General features: G+C 43.0%; 1 protein-coding gene and 1 pseudogene across 1 annotated transcript; one reads left to right on the plus strand and one right to left on the minus strand.

Moving 5' to 3' along the window:
- The first annotated feature begins 1,500 nt into the window (after nucleotides 1–1,500).
- LOC120876084 lies at nucleotides 1,501–13,820 on the plus strand (annotated as a pseudogene).
- Nucleotides 13,821–14,650: 830 nt separating this feature from the next.
- On the minus strand, nucleotides 14,651–15,082 carry LOC120876163 (ATP synthase subunit g, mitochondrial-like). Its single transcript, XM_040257864.1, has one exon. The coding sequence runs from the start codon at nucleotides 15,064–15,066 to the stop codon at nucleotides 14,758–14,760; it is 309 nt and encodes a 102-aa protein (XP_040113798.1). The 5' UTR covers nucleotides 15,067–15,082; the 3' UTR covers nucleotides 14,651–14,757.
- Nucleotides 15,083–17,681: the final 2,599 nt, after the last annotated feature.

Genomic DNA, 17,681 nt, shown 5'->3' on the forward strand with positions numbered 1-17,681 from the left:
CTTGACTTAATTGTGCGGTAATTTATACTTAGGGGCCTTCAGTTCAGCTCAGTTCACTCACTCAACCATGTCCGACTCTTTGCAACCCCATGAATTGCAGCACGCCAGGCCTCCCTGTCCATCACCAACTCCCGGAGTTCACTCAGACTCATGTCCATCGAGTCGGTGATGCCACCCAACCATCTGATCTTCTGTAGTCCCCTTCTCCTCCTGCCCCCAGTCCCTCCCAGCATCAGAGTCTTTTCCAATGAGTCAACTCTTTACATGAAGTGGCCAAAGTATTGGAGTTTCAGCTTTAGCATCAGTCCTTCCAAAGAACACCCAGGACTGATCTGCTTTAGAATGGACTGGTTGGATCTCCTTGCAGTCCAAGGGACTTACAGACTGCAAAAGGAACAGATTCTTCTACGTTCACCCATCTTCCAGGAATGCTGGAAGGCCATGTGCTCTGGGTGGAAATAAAGACAACTGGGTTCCACAAGATGATCGCTAAAATCCAGAGCTTCTCCTGACTCTTTTGGCCCTTTGCTCTCAAAGCTTATCTTTCAAGGCAAGCAGGGGCCAGACCTGAGTACAGGACTGGTTCGTCTTGCTCACAGCCTCAGAGCTCAGAACCAGGAAACACCAGAAAGGCAACACCCAGAAGTCAAGGTTTAGGACTAAGAGTCTAAATGAAGTTTTAACCAAAAGCCTAAAATCGAAACTTGGAGCAAAAGCCATGCACAAGTGTCAGAGGCAGATCCCAGAACATGGAGGTCAAGCCAGACCCATTCTGACAGGGCTTTCAGTCGGGGTGCTGGGCACACTCAGATGCTATAACAGCCCCACAGTAGACCAGGAGGAGGCTGCAAATGGAGAAAGTCCTGGGGAGAGAAGCTGCCTTATGATGGGGGCTGTGTGGGGAAAGTGGTTTCCACTAGTAACTGACCTCTGGAGTGAGGCTTCATCATCTGAAGTCTCTGGGTGTTAAGCCTGAGAAGCATATTTAAAGAGAACCAAACACAAAGTAACTCAGCTCACAGGGCAACACTTATCAATTTAGAAAAAATTTTTTAGAGTATTCACGGTGCTCTAGTCATTAGACAAAACCTTGGAAATGCACATAGTGATCCATGAAAATGTGAAAGTGTTAGTCATCCAGCTGTGTCTGGCTCTTTGCAACCCCATGGACTGTAGCCCACCAGACTCCTCTATGCATGGAATTCTCCAGGCATTCCTAGAGAGTGTTGCCATGCCCTCTTCCAGGGGATCTTCCTAACCCAGAGATCAAACCCAGGTCTCCTGCACTGCAGGCAGCCTCTTTGCCATCTGAGCCACCAGGGAATCCCTAGGGATCAATATGTGGACGCTCTAGTGTGCCACCTAGTTCTCTACTCGTGAGTGAAGGACTATTCCCTGGCTCTGGAAGTGCTGTTGGCAAAAAGCCCTCAGTTTCAGACCCTTAGAGGGATGGCCTGACTAATGAGGGGTGCGCCACACTCCCAGAGGAGCCCACACTGCATGGCTGATCAGCGTGTGGTCCAGAACTCTCAGCCCAATTCGGAACAATTCAGAAGAGTCATTCCAACTTCAGGGCTGCCCATAGGTTTGACCGAGGACTTCACTGAAACTGCATTGCTATTCAACTTCTCCTTCTGCCTCAATTTTCTTCCTGTCCTTCTCTTCCTTTTTCTCCTACAGGAACTGATGCCAAGTTCACCAGTCAACCTATTGCATACCAATCTCCATCTCAGAGTCTGCATGCTAGGGAACCCAACCCACGGCAGCCGGTACCAGAAGTACCCATAAACCTGGGATGGGGTTTTGGAGCTGGATTGCCAACTACTCACTTGGAAATGACGACCCCCACCACTGGTTAGCCTCAGCACAGGTAACCGTGCTATCACTAAAACTAGCACCAGTAATAAAGTGGAATGTATTTTTGTAGATGGATATTCACTACCACTAGGTGTGAGGTATCAGGTGTTTGGAGGGAAATAGTAACTCATGGGCAGCTCTTGTTAGGCAGGAGTGAGTCTTTGGAAAAAGAAAACAAAAGACCAAGAGTGGCTGAAAGCTCACTGTGAAAGCCATATGGCCTCCTTGGTTAACAGAAAAACAAGGCACTCATTGCCTGCAGACAAAGCCAAGACCAGACCCAGGACTTAATCATGAAAAGAACTAAGCACCAAAAGAGGCAGGTCCACTATGCCAAGATCTGGTCTCTGACTGGGAAAGGACACAACCCTCATGCATGGTGAGATTCATCTGAGTTTATCACTCCCAAATCCCAAGATTCCTCAAATCCGAGCCTGCAGAAAATACCCACCCATCCGATTCAGATCTACACTCCCTTCTGTCTTGAGGATGATGAAGAGATCTCCCCCTAAAGACAACTTGTGCTCTTCTCTCTTTTCCTTCAGTTCAGTTCAGTTCAGTCGCACAGTTGGGTCCAACTCTTCACAACCCCATGAATTGCAGCACGCCAGGCCTCCCTGTCCATCACCAACTCCCAGAATTCACTCAAACTCACATCCATCGGGTCGATGATGCCATCCAGCCATCTCATCTTCTGTCGTCCCCTTCTCCTCCTGCCCCCAATCCCTCCCAGCAGCAGAGTCTTTTCCAATGAGTCAAATCTATGCATGAGGTGGCCAAAGTACTGGAGTTTCAGCTTCAGCATTAGTCCTTCCAAAGAACACCCAGGACTGATCTCCTTTAGAATGGACTGGTTGGATCTCCTTGCAATCCAAGGGACTCTCAAGAGTCTTCTCCAACACCATAATTCAAAAGCATCAATTCTTCAGCACTCTTTCTTCACAGTCCAACTCTCACATCCATACATGACCACTGGAAAAACCATAGCCTTGACTAGATGGACATTTGTTGGCAAAGTAATGTCTCTGCTTTTGAATATGCCATCTAGGTTGGTCATAACTTTCCTTCCAAGGAGTAAGCATCTTTTAATTTAATGGCTGTAATCACCATCTGCAGTGATTTTGGAGCCCGGAAAAATAAAGTCTGACACTGTTTCCACTGTTTCCCCATCTATTTCCCATGAAGTGATGGGACCAGATGCCATGATCTTCGTTTTCTGAATGTTGAGCTTTAAGCCAACTTTTTCACTCTCCACTTTCACTTTCATCAAGAGGCTTTTGAGTTCCTCTTCACTTTCTGCCATAAGGGTGCTGTCATCTGCATATCTGAGGTTACTGATATTTCTCCCAGCAATCTTGATTCCAGCTGTGCTTCTTCCAGTCCAGCGTTCCTCATGATGTACACTGCATATAAGTTAAATAAGCAGGATGGCAATATATAGCCTTGACATGCTCCGTTTCCTATTTGGAACCAGTCTGTTGTTCCATGTCCAGTTCTAACTGTTGCTTCCTGACCTGCATATAGGTTTCTCAAGAGGCAGGTCAAGTGGTCTGGTATTCCCATCTCTTTCAGAATTTTCCACAGTTTATTGTGATCCACACAGTCAAAGGCTTTGGCATAGTCAATAAAGCAGAAATAGATGTTTTTCTGGAACTCTCTTGCCTTTTCAACGATCCAGTGGATGTTGGCAATTTAATATCTGGTTCTTCTGTCTTTTCTAAAACCAGCTTGAACATCTGGAAGTTCACGGTTCACGTATTGCTGAATCTCTCCCTTACCCCCTCCCCTTACCCCCTCCCAAATAGCTGTACCCACTTAACCTCTGACTTCAAGGATAATAACTAGATTTATTGTTGTTGTTGCTGTTGTTCAGTCACTAAGTCATGTCCAACTCTTTGTGACCCCATGGACTGTAGCCCACCAGGCTCCTCTGTCCATGGACTTCTCCAAGTAAGAGTACTGGAGTGGGTAGCCATCCCCTTCTTTAGAATAACTAGGTTAAGTCACAGGTTAAGATGGGTCCATGCTGATGAGGAAGGAAAGGAACTATTACAAAGAAGCTGCAGGTCCTGGTCAGCATGGACTTTCAGGAGTCAGGAGACTAGGCTTGAGATTGAATTAAGGAGACTGAAACATAAAAATGCCAAAAAAAAAAAAAAGTTTGGAGTCTTATCAGCTTGAATCAAAATATAGGGTTAACACCCTGGAAAAGACCCCAGGAGATGTTGCAGATATGCAAATAGTCTGGCTCCTAGATGCATGGAAAAGGAGAAGCCCACACTGAGTGAGGTAAGTATGCTAAAAAGTGGAAGAAGGGATGACAGTGCTTGGTGAAATAGGCATGTTGGTGAGGATGCACTATGTAAGGCTGGAAAACCCATTAAAGTCCTATGTTCCATGAAAGAACCAAAGGACACATCATTTAGCGAAGCACTGAGGGATGCACTGGTACAACAGAGTCCAGCATCACCAGCTGATGGTGGGAGATGTCACATAATAATAGGGATTAGTAATAGCCCTGGGAATGTTGCTGCTGCTGCTGCTAAGTTGCTTCAGTCGTGTCCGACTCTGTGTGACCACATAGACGGCAGCCCACCAGGCTCCCCGTCCCTGGGATTCTCCAGGCAAGAACACTGGAGTAGGTTGCCATTTTCTTCTCCAATGCATGAAAGTGAAAAGTGAAAGTGAAGTCACTGAGTTGTGTCCAACTCTCAGCGACCCCATGGACTGCAGCCTCCCAGGCTCCTCTGTCCATGGGATTTTCCAGGCAAGAGTACTGGAGTGGGGTGCCATTGCCTTCTCCTCCTGGCAATGTTGCTGCTGCTGCTGCTGCTAAGTCACTTCAGTCGTGTCCAACTCTGTGTGACCCCATAGACGGCAGCCCACCAGGCTCCCTCTTCCCTGGGATTCTCCAGGCAAGAACACTGGAGTGGGTTGCCATTTCCTTCTCTAATGCATGAAAGTGAAAAGTGAAAGAGAAGTCGCTCAGTCGTGTCCGACTCTGCGACCCCATGGACTGCAGCCCACCAGGCTCCTCCATCCATGGGATTTTCCAGGCAAGAGTACTGGAGTGGGGTGCCATCGCCTTCTCTGCCTCGGAATGTTAGGACCCTGAAAAACAAGAGACCAAGCGAAAGTGCTTAGCTATTAAAAGGCAGGTGGATGCAATTACTGTCGTGAGTGGTAAGATTGGAGGGCATCCAGGGAAGCCTGATCCACAAAGAATTGTGGAGATAGTTAATAGATAGTGAATTTTCTCTAGGGGAAAAATAGATGGGTGGCTAACCTAGTTTCTACTCAGTCTGTATAACCAAAAGAAATCAAGGATGGAAATGAAAATATTTGTCCACATAGAAACTTACACACAATTACAGCAGTACTATTCAAATATTCATCAACTGGTGAATGGGTAAACAAAACTTGGTAAATCCATACAGTGGAATATTATTTGATCATGAAAGGAATGGAGTATGAATATATGCTACAACATAGAGTGAAACTTGAAAACATTTGGTTAAATGAGAAAAACCAGTCACAAGAGGCCACATATTATATAATTAATAAAATGTTCAGAATAGGCAATTACATAGGTCTAGAAAGTGACTGCTCAGGGTGGGGTTGGGGGGTTAAACAGATAAGGTGCTGATCCCTAAAAGGCACAGGGTTTCTTTTTGAGATGGTGAAAATGCTCTAAGATTTCCTTTGGAGATGTTTGCACGTATCTGTGAATACACTAAAAACCATTGAGTTGTATATTTTAAACAAGTGAATTATGTAGTATGTGGATTATATCTCAATAAACCTATTTAAAAAGAAAAAAAAATCAAGGTTGATAAACAGGAGGATGAAGATAGCTCAGTAGAAAGCCACAGTCCTTTGTCAAATTTCTGAACCTGAACCAGTTTTCCAACTTGGAACCTACTGACTAAAAGAGAGGGGAGAAAAGAGGTCAGATTCCCAGGAGGAAGGGCCCTGAAATACCAGGGAACATGAAGAGAGTCCTCCAGCCCAAGAAACCAGTGGGTGCTCAAGCAGTTGCCCACCAGGAAAAGGGAGTATTTCAAGAACCACTGGACACTGGGTCCAATTTGAAACAGATACGCTGAGACCTAAAGCAATAGAATGGATCCCCTTGTAGAGGGAGGTACGTGGGGATAAAGTAAGAACTGAGTTCAACTTGCAGTGGGTCCACTGGCTCTGAAGATCCACCCTCATGTCCACTTTCCAGGTTTCCAGATGGACACTGGAATAGACGCACTTGGCAGAAACCCATTATGGGTGGTTGGCCTGGGAGGTAAGAACTATCTTAGTGGGGAAAGCCTACTAGAGAACTCTAAAACTGCCCTCCCTTCACTCCCAGCCAAGATTCTAAGTCAAAAACGATCTCATTCGGAAGAAAAAGGCAATTTAGTGAACGCTCCATGTCAGACTGTAATGAGTTACTTCAGTTCAGTTCAGTCGCTCAGTCATGTCCAACTCTTTGTGACCCCAGGAACCACAGCATGCCAGGCCTCCCTGTCCATCACCAACTCCCAGAGTTTACCCAAACCCATGTCCATTGAGTCAGTGACATCATCCAACCATCTTGTCCTCTGTTGTCCCATTCTCCTCCTGCCTTCAATCCTTCCCAGCATCAGGGTCTTTTCAAATGAGTCAGCTCTTCGCATCAGGTAGCCAAAATATTGGGGTTTCAGCTTCAACATCAGTCCTTCCAATGAACACCCAGGATTGATTTCCTTTAGGATGGATTGGTTTGATCTCCTTCCAGTCCAAGGGACTCAAGAGTCTTCTCCAGCACCACAGTTCAAAAGCATCAATTCTTCTGTGCTCAGCTTTCTTTAGATATTAAATCAGGGAAGGAAGCTGAATTTAAACTATGGTAACCTGGAAAGAACTCAAAGAAAAGATGACATTTGAGCAAAAACTTGCAGACTGCGAGGGGTTGGTCTGAAAGAAAGAACCCAACTCCAGGGTTTTTGGTTTGAGCATCTGGAAGGACAGCACTGTCATTTTCCTGAGCTATTAAGGAAGAAACGGGCTTTCCAGGTGGTGCCAGTGGTAAAAAAAAAAAAAAAAAAAACCACCTGCCAGTGCAGGAGACATAAAAGACCAGGGTTTGATCCCTCGGTTGGGAAGATCCCCTGGAGGAGGGCACAGCAACCCACCTCAGTATTCTTGCCTGGAGAATCCCATGGACAGAGGAGCCTGGAGGGCTACAGTCCATAGGCTCACAATGAGCTGGACATGACTGAAGCAACTTAGCAGGCAAGCATGCAAAAGAGAGAGAATGGAGTTTGGGAGAGCTGAAAGTGAAAGTGAAAGTAGTTCAGTTGTGTCTGACTCTTTGTGACCCCATGGATTATACAGTCCATGGCATTCTCCAGGCCAGAATACTGGAGTGGGTAGCCTTTCCCTTCTCCAGGGAATCTTCCCCATCCAGGGATTGAACCCACGTCTCTAGCATGGCAGGTGGATTCTTTACCGGCTGAGCCACAAGGGAAGCTTGGGAGAGCATAGAGGTGGACAAGTCTGTAGTTCAAGAGGGAGTTGTGGGCTAGGGAGAGGAAGTTAGCAGATGTAAGTGTATCCTGGTAGGTGGATTTTAAAGTCACGAGACTGAACGTTATCAACAAGAGATCGATCATATGTCAGACTTTCAATTTTGTTTGGTATAAAAGCAAGGAAATTGAGAAAGAGAAGCCAGTGAAGTAGAAGAAAAATCAGAAAACTTGCAATGCCTAGAAACAAACAAGGAGAGAAAGTCTTTCAAAGAGCTGAGTCTGATTAATTGTGTTAAAGTATGCTTATGAATCAATGAAGATGAGCACTGGGAACTGTTCTCTAGATTTAGCAATGCAGGGTCCTGGTAACCTTCACAAAAGCAGTTTTGAGGTCGAAAGCATAATTGGAATAGATTCAAGAAAGAATGGAAAGAGCAGATTTAGTGACAACATGAACAACTCTTGAAGTAGTTATTCATTAAAGAGAAATGGGGATGTAACAAGGGGAGAAGTGAGTCAACAGAGTTTTTCATAGTGCCAGAAATAATGTTTATGATGAGAATGGTCTTCTAAAGTGGGAGAAGTTGATGATGTAGAAGAGAAACAGGAAATTGATGAGCAATGTCCCTGAGTGGCTGAGAGGATGGGATCTGGTGTATAAGTGTAAATTGTGGCCTTTGATTGGCGTGAGGGCAGTTTGTCCATTAAAATGCAGGCACAGGTAAAGCAGATGGACACAAACTCAGGCATGTGTGTATATGCAATGAGAGAATTGAAATTCTCTTCTGATCACTTCACAAAGAGTCCAACATGACTAAGTGACTTTCACTTTCTTTTCTTTCTGATTACTTCAATTTGTTCTGTGAAACAGGAAAAAAGGTTATCAGCTGAGAGTTTGTAGGTGCCTAGGTTTCACTCTCAGTTTGGATAGGGAACCACTGAAGTACTCTGAGCTGGGAAATAATGTGATCAGACATGAGCTAGTGAATCATAAAAAGTAAAAGTGGTGAGACTGGTGGAACAATCAAGACCAAGGATGGTGAAGTGTATTGATTCTGGCAGTGGGAAGGCAAGGATGAGGTGGAGAGACTTGGGTGATAAAGTTAACAGACATGGTTAGGTTTTCTAAAGTCGCTTCCCCCTCCACCTCCTTACCCTTCTTTACTTTTCTGTATAGCACTTGCTGTTATCTGACAGTATACTCTGTTCTTCTTAGTAGATTGGCTGTGTCCCTCTCTAGAATGAGATAGAAACGCGATTCATGTTAGGACAGAGACTTTGTCTTATTCACTGTTTTGCCTTCTGTTCTGGCCACTAGAAACAGTGACTGGCATTAATTGGAGCCTTAACAATTATAAGTGGAATGAAGGATTGGATGTGAAGGACAAGGTACAGGAAAGGGTTTAGGATAAGTTCAGAGTTCTGGTTTGGGTCACTGGGAAAATGGTGGTGGGGAAATACTTGGGCAAATTCTGAAAGTCCATTAGACCTTGAAATTAGGATCTGGAGCAACCGAGGCTCTGCAGCTTTGATGTATACAGCCAGCTTCTCTTTTGACTACACCATATTCTCCCAGAGAACTTTTAGTTTTCCTGTTTGCCTGTTACTATAGTACTACTTAGATTATAATACTGAGTAGCACTCCAGTACTCTTGCCTGGAAAATCCCATGGATGGAAGAGCCTGGTAGGCTGCAGTCCATGGGATTACTAAGAGTCAGACACGACTGAGCAACTTCACTTTCTCTTTTCACTTTCATGCATTGGAGGAGGAAATGGCAACCCACTCCAGTATTCTTGCCTGGAGAATCCCAGGGATGGGGGAGCCCAGTGGGCTGCCATCTATGGGGTCACACAGAGTCGGACATGACTGAAGCGACTTAGCAGCAGCAGCATCTAATGATAATGGCTAAGAAGGATGCTATGTCCTAAGCATTATTATAATTATATGCATTAATTCAATTAACCCTTAAAAAATGAGATAGGTATAATTTTAAAATCTTTTTTGATATTTTACTTGAAATTCCAAATTTGGAAATGTCTGTCTGTCCTATATAAGGAATTGGACAATTTATTTATTAAAAAATTTTGGTTGCACCTTGCAGCATGAGGGATCTTAGTTCCCAAACCCAGGGACTGAACCCACAACCCCTGTATTGAGAGCATGAAAACTCAACCACTGGAGCCCTGGTGATAGGTGTAATTTTTTATTTTCTTACTTTGCAATGAGAAAATAGAGGCCCAGAAGTTGAATGGTAGAGACATGGTTTAAGCCTAGGCAGTTTGGTTCTAGAATCCATGCTCTTAAAAATCTCAATGCTATTATTAACTCTTTAGATTGCTGCTGAATGCCTCCCAATCTCTAAAGCAGATTTATTATATTTTGTTACCAAATTACCCCCCAAAAGTGGCCTAAAATAATAAATACTTGTTATCTCATTCAGTTTCTGCAGATCAGGAATCTGACAGTGGCTTGGCTGGGTGACCCTGCAGTCAGGATGGTATCAGGGGCTACAGTCATCCGAAGGCTTGACTGGGGCTGGAGCACTGCCTTCTAAGGCGGCTCATTCCCACCCAGCCAGGTGGCACTGGTTGTTGGCGGGTGGGCTGCAGTTCCTCGCCATGTGGAGCTCTCCAGACAACTGCCTGTGTGTCCTCAAAGCATGGCTACTCTCTTTCCCAAGTTGAGTGATCCAAGAAGAAACAAAGTCACAGTATCTTTTTAATACCTGGCCTCCGAAGACTCACACCACCATTTCTGCTATACCCTGCTGGTTATATGGATCACCATGGGAAGGAACTGCACAGGGCATGAATACTGGAGGTAAGAACTGTTTGAGGCTATCTAGGAGGCTGGCGACTGCAGCATATGCTGTTCCAAGACCAGAGCCTATCTGAATTTCCACAGGTAGAGAATCCGCATGTTCAACTCTTTATCTTTTTTTCAAACTTATTTCTTCTTCTGCATTCCCTAAATTACTTCCAGTCACCAATCTAGGAATCTGTAAAATACCCTAACCTCTAACTTTTCTCTCTCTTACTCTCTCCTCAGTCAATTTCAAATCACTTGCTAAGTTTTGTCAAGTCTATTATTTGTATGTCTTGTAATTTGACTGACATTCTGAAATTCCTATATGCTGTGAACTGAAATGCGTCCTCTCCCAAATTCATCTGTTCAGGCACTAATCTCCTCAATGTGACTGTATTTGGAGATAGGAGCTGCAAGGAATAATTCGGGTTAAATGAGGTTCTTAGGATAGAGGCCTTATCCAATAAAATTAGTAAACTTATAAGAGGCACCAGAGAGTTTGCTCTTTCTATCAGGTAAGGACATGGCAAAAATACAGCTAGCTGTGAGCTGGAAACAGTGCTGTCATCAGAAACCAAACAGGTTGGACCTTGAGCTCAAATTTCTGGCCTCCAGAACTGTGAGAAAATAATTCTGTTGTCTATGCCGCCTATTTCATGGCATTTTGTTATGGCAGCTTAAACAGACTCATACAGTATGAAAACAAAAAATCTTGGTTTGTGATTTTACTGTGATATTTTTATTCCTGGGTATAAGCAACTCTAGTTATACCTCCTTCTAGGTCCATTCTGTGACACTCTCTCTGAACTTCCTAGTAGGAAGGACTCTTCTCTGAATTTATGTGGTTCTTTGTTAGTATTTCTCTTGTGGCATACCTAGTTATAATAGTTTTTTGTATGTAAGTGAGGTATCTCTAAGTCATGATGTCTTTAAGGGGAAGGAATATTTTTTATTTATCCTTGATACTGCTGTTGAAATGAAGAAGCCACCAAACAAAAAGCTGAATATTTTTGGCTTGCTAAGCAAGAGAGATCTGTGCAGTGTCTCTCTAAACGAAGTAGAAAGCTAGAAATAATTTTTTTTTGGTTTATTAAAGTTTGATTGGCAAATTAAAAACTGTATATATTTAAGATGTATATTTGATATTTTGATATACATAGACATTGTGAAATCATCCACAATCAAGTAATTAACATAACCATCATCTCACATAGTTCCCATTTCAAAATTTTTTAGAGATACTCTTATATAAAGTTTTGGGAAACAGGAACTTCCAGGATTGGCAGACTTTCAGAAGTGGAGTGTATGGGGATTGGCTGACCTTTAGCTATGAAAGTATAGTTAATAGGGGGAGCCTATACCTGACTGCTGGCTTTCAGAAGTATGGATGTGATGTTGCCGTTGGTTAATCAGCATAAATTTAAAACTGACCTGGCAGGTTCCCACAGTGGCTCAGTGGTAAAGATTCTGTCTGCCAATGAAGAAGACACAGGTTTGATTCCTGATCTGGGAAGATCCCACATGCTATGGAGCAACTAAGCCCATGTGCCACAGCTATTGAGCCTGTGCTCTAGAGCCCAGGAGCCACAAATACGGAGCCCCCACGCAGCAACTACTGAACGCCATGAATCCTGGAGCCTATGCTCTGCAACAAGAGAAGCCACCACAATGAGAAGCCCCCCCTGCCACCACAACTAGAGAGTAGCACCTACTTGCCACAACTAGAGAAAAGTCCCCCCAGCAAGGAAGACCCAGCATGGCCAAAAATAAATAAATAAATGAATAAATAAAATTATTTATATATAAAAAAACTGATTTGGCAATTCCTTGTACTATATCTGAAGAATCATTGGGCCTTTCCTTGAAGTCCTTTATTCCCAGTACCTAATTTGGTGTTTTATTCAGTTAGTATTAGTTGAGTGAATAAATTAATGAAATTATTTTTTTCTCCCATTCATTTTTTTTCTCTCTTGGCTGCATCTTGCTGCTTGTGAGATCTTAATTTCCCAACCAGGGAATGAATCTGAGCCCTCCATAGTGAAAGCGTGGAGTCCTAACAACTAGTCCACCAGGAAATTCTTTCTCCCACTCAAATTTTAAGTCCACAAGAAATAGTATGCTCCAAAAGTCCATAAAAACAATACCTTAAAAAGAGAAAGACAAACGCTTTAAACTTATGTGACTTTCCAATAATAAAGTAAGAAAACTATGATTCATTTACTCACTAGATTATGGTGTGCCCTTTGTTCCTTATCAAGACCATATTACAACATGGAAACATTTTTTATATAATAGTAAGTGAAAGAAAATGATACAAAAATATATAAGAAAGCAAAAACCATACAAATAAAAAATTAAGTAAAAACACCAGAATACTGATCATGGTTTAGACAGGTGACGTTATTAGATTATTTTTTTCCTTTTTTTTAATTCTCTGTCAAAATTACTAATATGTCAGTATTACTAATTATAATTATTTTTAAACATTTTCAGGTTATACTCACTCTTTTCTCCTTTGTTTATGGCACTTAAATCTAAAACAGTAAGGATGGAAAGGACTTCACACTTCTACTTCTAACAAAGTTGATTTCATCACTGCCATGCAGGATAGCTCCCCAAGTCTCTGATACAGGAACAGAGAAAGCAGATGTAGACAGAAAAAAAAAAAAAATAAAAAGAGAGAGAGAGAGAAAGGAAAACTTTGCCAGGAATAAATTCAGCTTCCCTGGATGGATGTGAGAGTTGGTCTGTGAAGAAGGCTGAGCCCCGAAGAATTCATGCGTTTGAACTGTGGTGTTGGAGAAGACTCTTGAGAGTCCCTTGGACTGCAAGGTGATCCAACCAGTCCATTCTGAAGGAGATTAGCCCTGGGATTTCTTTGGAGGGAATGATGCTAATGCTGAAACTCCAGTACTCTGGCCACCTCATGTGAAGAGTTGACTCATTGGAAAAGACCCTGATGCTGGGAGGGATTGGGGGCAGGAGGAGAAGGGGACGACAGCGGATGAGATGGCTGGATGGCATCACTGACTCGATGGACGTGAGTCTGAGTGAACTCCGGGTGTTGGTGATGGACAGGGAGGCCTGGGGTGCTGCAATTCATGGGGTCGCAAAGAGTCGGACACGACTGAGCGACTGAACTGAACTGAACTGAACTGAGTATACTAGGGAAGACAAAAAATAATCATTTCCTGCTCTTTTTCCAAGGACCCACCAACAGGGGCCGGATTTGCACCAAAAGGCGGCCCGGGTCTTTGAGAAGTACCACATGCACCTGGGCAGTGACTTCCACACCAACAAGCGGGTGTGCGCGGAGACCACTGTTATTCCCAGCAAGAAGCTCTGCAACAAGGTGGCAGGCTACGTCACACATCTGCTGAAGTGGATTCAGAGAGGCTCGGTGAGAGGAATCTCCATCAAGCTGCAGGAGAAGGAGAGACAGAGACAATCACGTTCCTGACATCTCAGCCCTGGAGCAGGAAATCATTGAAGTAGATCCTGACACGAAGGAAATGCTGAAGCTCTTGGACTTGAGTGGTCTGTCCAACCTGCAGGTCACTCAGCCTGCAGTCCGGATGAATTTCAAAACACCGCGTGAAGCCGTTTGAGTCTTTTCTGCTGTGCTGTGATATTTTCAATAAACCTTGGACAACAACAAATAATCATTTCCTGTTAGTCCTCAACTTAAATTCATATCAATTCAAACCTGATATTTGTCTCACTGTCCCTCCTGTTCACCTCAATGGCACTCAGACCTGAACTGATGCAGGCCTGGCATAAATTAAGAAGGAAAAGGCTACTCACTCCAGTATTCTAGCCTGGAGAATTCCATGTCCATGGGGTTCCAAAGAGTCGGACACAACTGAGTGACTTTCACTTCACTTCCACTCACTCTCTCATACTCTCCAGACTTGGAAAGACTTAGTCAAACCTACTACTCAGTCGCACAATCACAGCTGAGCGACCATATTATCATCTGAGTTTCTCATCTACTCTCCCCTCTTCTCCATAGCTTGGATCTTATGTCCTGAACAAGCCCTGGAAGCTCTCTTTCTTTCCCAGCCACATGGTGTCCAACACTTGAGTATGACTAGAGGTCAGAAGGACACCTTGACTTTTAGCTATAATTATAGCCACTATCTGTGGTGCTAATCCGAAGTAAGTACACAAAATTTTATTTAACAGAGAAAAAAATACTACTTAAAAATGCCATTTAGTAGGCAAAATATATTTTAAAAATGAAGACCATAAGAGAGGCATTGAAGTGGATCCTTTTGGTGAATTTGAATTTAGAATATACTAATATTTAGTATATTTATTTAGTAAGAATTTAGAATATACTAATATTCAACAAAAAATGCTAGACACCTTAAGTCCTTTTGGAAACAAGGAAAATGAACAAACACAGGAGATGCTGGCATACAAAAATGATCACCTAAGATGGACACTAAAAGGGAACCAAAATGTCAAAGTTTGATTGCATTCTTTTTCTGACACATTGTCTTATTTTATTCAAATAGCAGTCTGCTCACACATGGTCCAAGAACACTTGAATAATAAAGCAAATATAATCACATGTTAAAAATTGGTCTTCAAACATCATAGCCAATGATGCCACAGTTGCCTATGATGTCGCCAACATAAAACCGCATCCACACCTCAGTGGCCACCAAACCGTTCAGTAGAGCTTCCTTAACTGTGAGCTGTTTGAAGCTACCGGTTTTAGCACTGTTGATAATGTTTTTCAAGCTCTGAATAGCTATAGGGATCTCAGCAGGGGTTGGAGGAACCAGCTCAACCTTGGCATAGTACCAAAACGTAGCCAATCGAGGCTTCGAGTAAGTCACAGCAGGTTTGACCAGCACCAGGGGCCTTCTCCGCGAGTTTGCAAATTGGGCCATAGTTCTAAGGATGGAGAGCCCGTCACTCCAACTGGCCAGCTGAATCTCACCCATCTGTTGATTGCATTTTATTTTGAAAAACATAATTAAATTACAAAGAAAGTATATTTTATCTTCATTTATAATTCCCCAAAATCAAGAATTTACTGTTTTATTGGCATCACTTTCTGATATCCTTCATCATTGTGTTTGACTTTTACAGACTGACCATTTTTAAAAGAATGATTTAAAAATCATTTAAAGTGATTTTAATGATTTTTCCCTAAAGATCTCTAATAAATATTTTGCTAATTAATTCTTTTTTAAAGCACTTACCTTGTCAACATCTTTGTTGATTTTGTTCTTTGGCTTTTAGATACTAAATCTTGTTTGTCAAAGGCTTTGCCATCTCCAGCATTACTTTCATCAACTTTATGTACCCCTGTATGTTTGACAAGATTTGCAGTTTCACTTAGAATTCAATTTTCAGTGACAAAGACTGGTTGACAGGCACAGATGTAGACCCAGAGAGTGTCTGAGGAGAAGAGTTCACTAGATTATAATTTCAAGCTATGTTTTAAGTGCAAGGATTTGATATTGACTGCTCTAATGACCTGGACCCTCCTAGAGCCAGAAGGAAACATCCAGCATTTAGTCAAACTCTCATAACTGCAGGATCACTGCCAATGGTGACTGCAGCCATGAAATTAAAAGACGCTTTGCTCCTTGGAAGGAAAGCTATGACAAACCTAGATAGCGTATTAAAAAGCAGAGGCATTATTTTGCCAATAAAGATCTGTATAGTCACAATAAACTGGAAGATTCTGAGAGAGATGGGAGTGCCAGACCACCTGACCTGCCTCTTGAGAAATCTGTATGCAGGTCAGGAAGCAACAGTTAGAACTGCACATGGAACAACAGACTGGTTCCAAATAGGAAAAGGAGGACGTCAAGGCTGTATATTGTCACCCTGCTTATTTAATTTCTATGCAGAGTACATCATGAGAAATGCTGGACTGGAAGAAGCACAAGCTGGAATCAAGATTGCTGGGAGAAATATCAATAACCTCAGATATGCAGATGACAGCACCCTTATGGCAGAAAGTGAAGAGGAACTAAAAAGCCTTTTGATGAAAGTGAAAGAGGAGAGTGAAAAAGTTGGCTTAAAGCTCAACATTCAGAAAACGAAGATCATGGCATCTGGTCCCATCACTTCATGGGAAATAGATGGGGAAACAGTGGAAACAGTGTCAGACTTTATTTTGGGGGGCTCCAAAATCACTGCAGATGGTGACTGCAAACGTGAAATTAAAAGACGCTTACTCCTTGGAAGGAAAGTTATGACCAACCTAGATAGCATATTCAAAAGCAGAGACATTACTTTGTTGACTAAGGTCCATCTAGTCAAGGCTATGGTTTTTCTAGTAGTCATGTATGGATGTGAGAGTAGGACTGTGAAGAAGGCTGAGTGCCGAAGAATCGATGCTTTTGAACTATGGTGTTGGAGAAGACTCTTGAGAGTCCCTTGAACTGTAAGGAGATCCAACCAGTCCATCCTGAAAGAGATCAGTCCTGAATGTTCACTGGAAGGACTGATGCTGAAGCTGAAACTCCAATACTTTGGCCACCCAATGCGAAGAACTTACTCACTGGAAAATACCCTGCTGCTGGGAAAGATTGAAGGCAAGAGGAGAAGGGGATGACAGAGGATGAGATGGTTGGATGGCATCACTGACTCAATGGACATGAGTTTGAGCAAGTTCTGGGAGATGGTAAAGGACAAGAGGAGCCTGGCATGCTGCAGTCCATGGGATCACAAAGAGTCGGTCATGACTGAGTGACTGAACGACAAAAACAGAGAATGGAAGAAATAATTTTAGATTACAGAACAAATTGGGAGCAGCTCAAGGCTGAATGCCAGATCTGCACTGTGTCCCATATAATCAGCTAGAAAAATTAAAAAATAAAAAAGGAGTTGATGTTGACAAGAGTCACTCTCTCACAACTCTCCCTCTTGGGGGATCTCTCAGAAGAAGCCAAACACCTCCTCCCCAAACCTACTAAGTCACCCTACCCATGCAAGGCTAGGGCTGGGTAAACAGCACCTGAAGATGGCATAGAGCAATCTGACATTAAATCACAGTACAGTGGGTTTAAACAAGGATGGCAGCATGGTGATTAGCTAATCCTGTAAACTGCTGTTTCAAAAGCAATGATCAGGGGCGAATCATTGAAATAAAAACATAATCAACTCACATATCACCTAATGGGAAACAAAGGGAGCGGAATAACCCCTCTAACTTGTTCAGGGCTTCTAATCCCCCAAGACAGTCTGCAAGCCTGAGCCTGAAGCTTCCACCCTGCCCAACACCACCTTATTTGGCTTTGTCTTCAGAACGTCTTTAGGGAGGGGTTGATCTTATGCAAGACTGATAACACTTTTCACTGCTTCCTTGCTTCTTGATCCCAGTAGCCAAGTATATGGAGGTGAGGGAGAAAGCAAGTTTACCAGGAGGCAGTTGAGTAATGAAGATAAAAAATCTAATTTTTTCTCCAATCAAATAATAAAATTTGCCTTGAAACCAAGCCTCACTCATAGAGGGAATATTAAAACCCAACTCAATCCCACTTGTAGA

This window comes from Oryx dammah, unplaced genomic scaffold (genome assembly GCF_014754425.2).
Source record: "Oryx dammah isolate SB20612 unplaced genomic scaffold, SCBI_Odam_1.1 HiC_scaffold_17, whole genome shotgun sequence".
NCBI classification, from domain to species: Eukaryota; Metazoa; Chordata; class Mammalia; order Artiodactyla; family Bovidae; genus Oryx; species Oryx dammah.

Bases quoted from the DNA above. Each gene is read 5' to 3' on its own strand.
- LOC120876163 (XM_040257864.1), bottom strand. From the start codon at position 15,066: ATGGCCCAATTTGCAAACTCGCGGAGAAGGCCCCTGGTGCTGGTCAAA.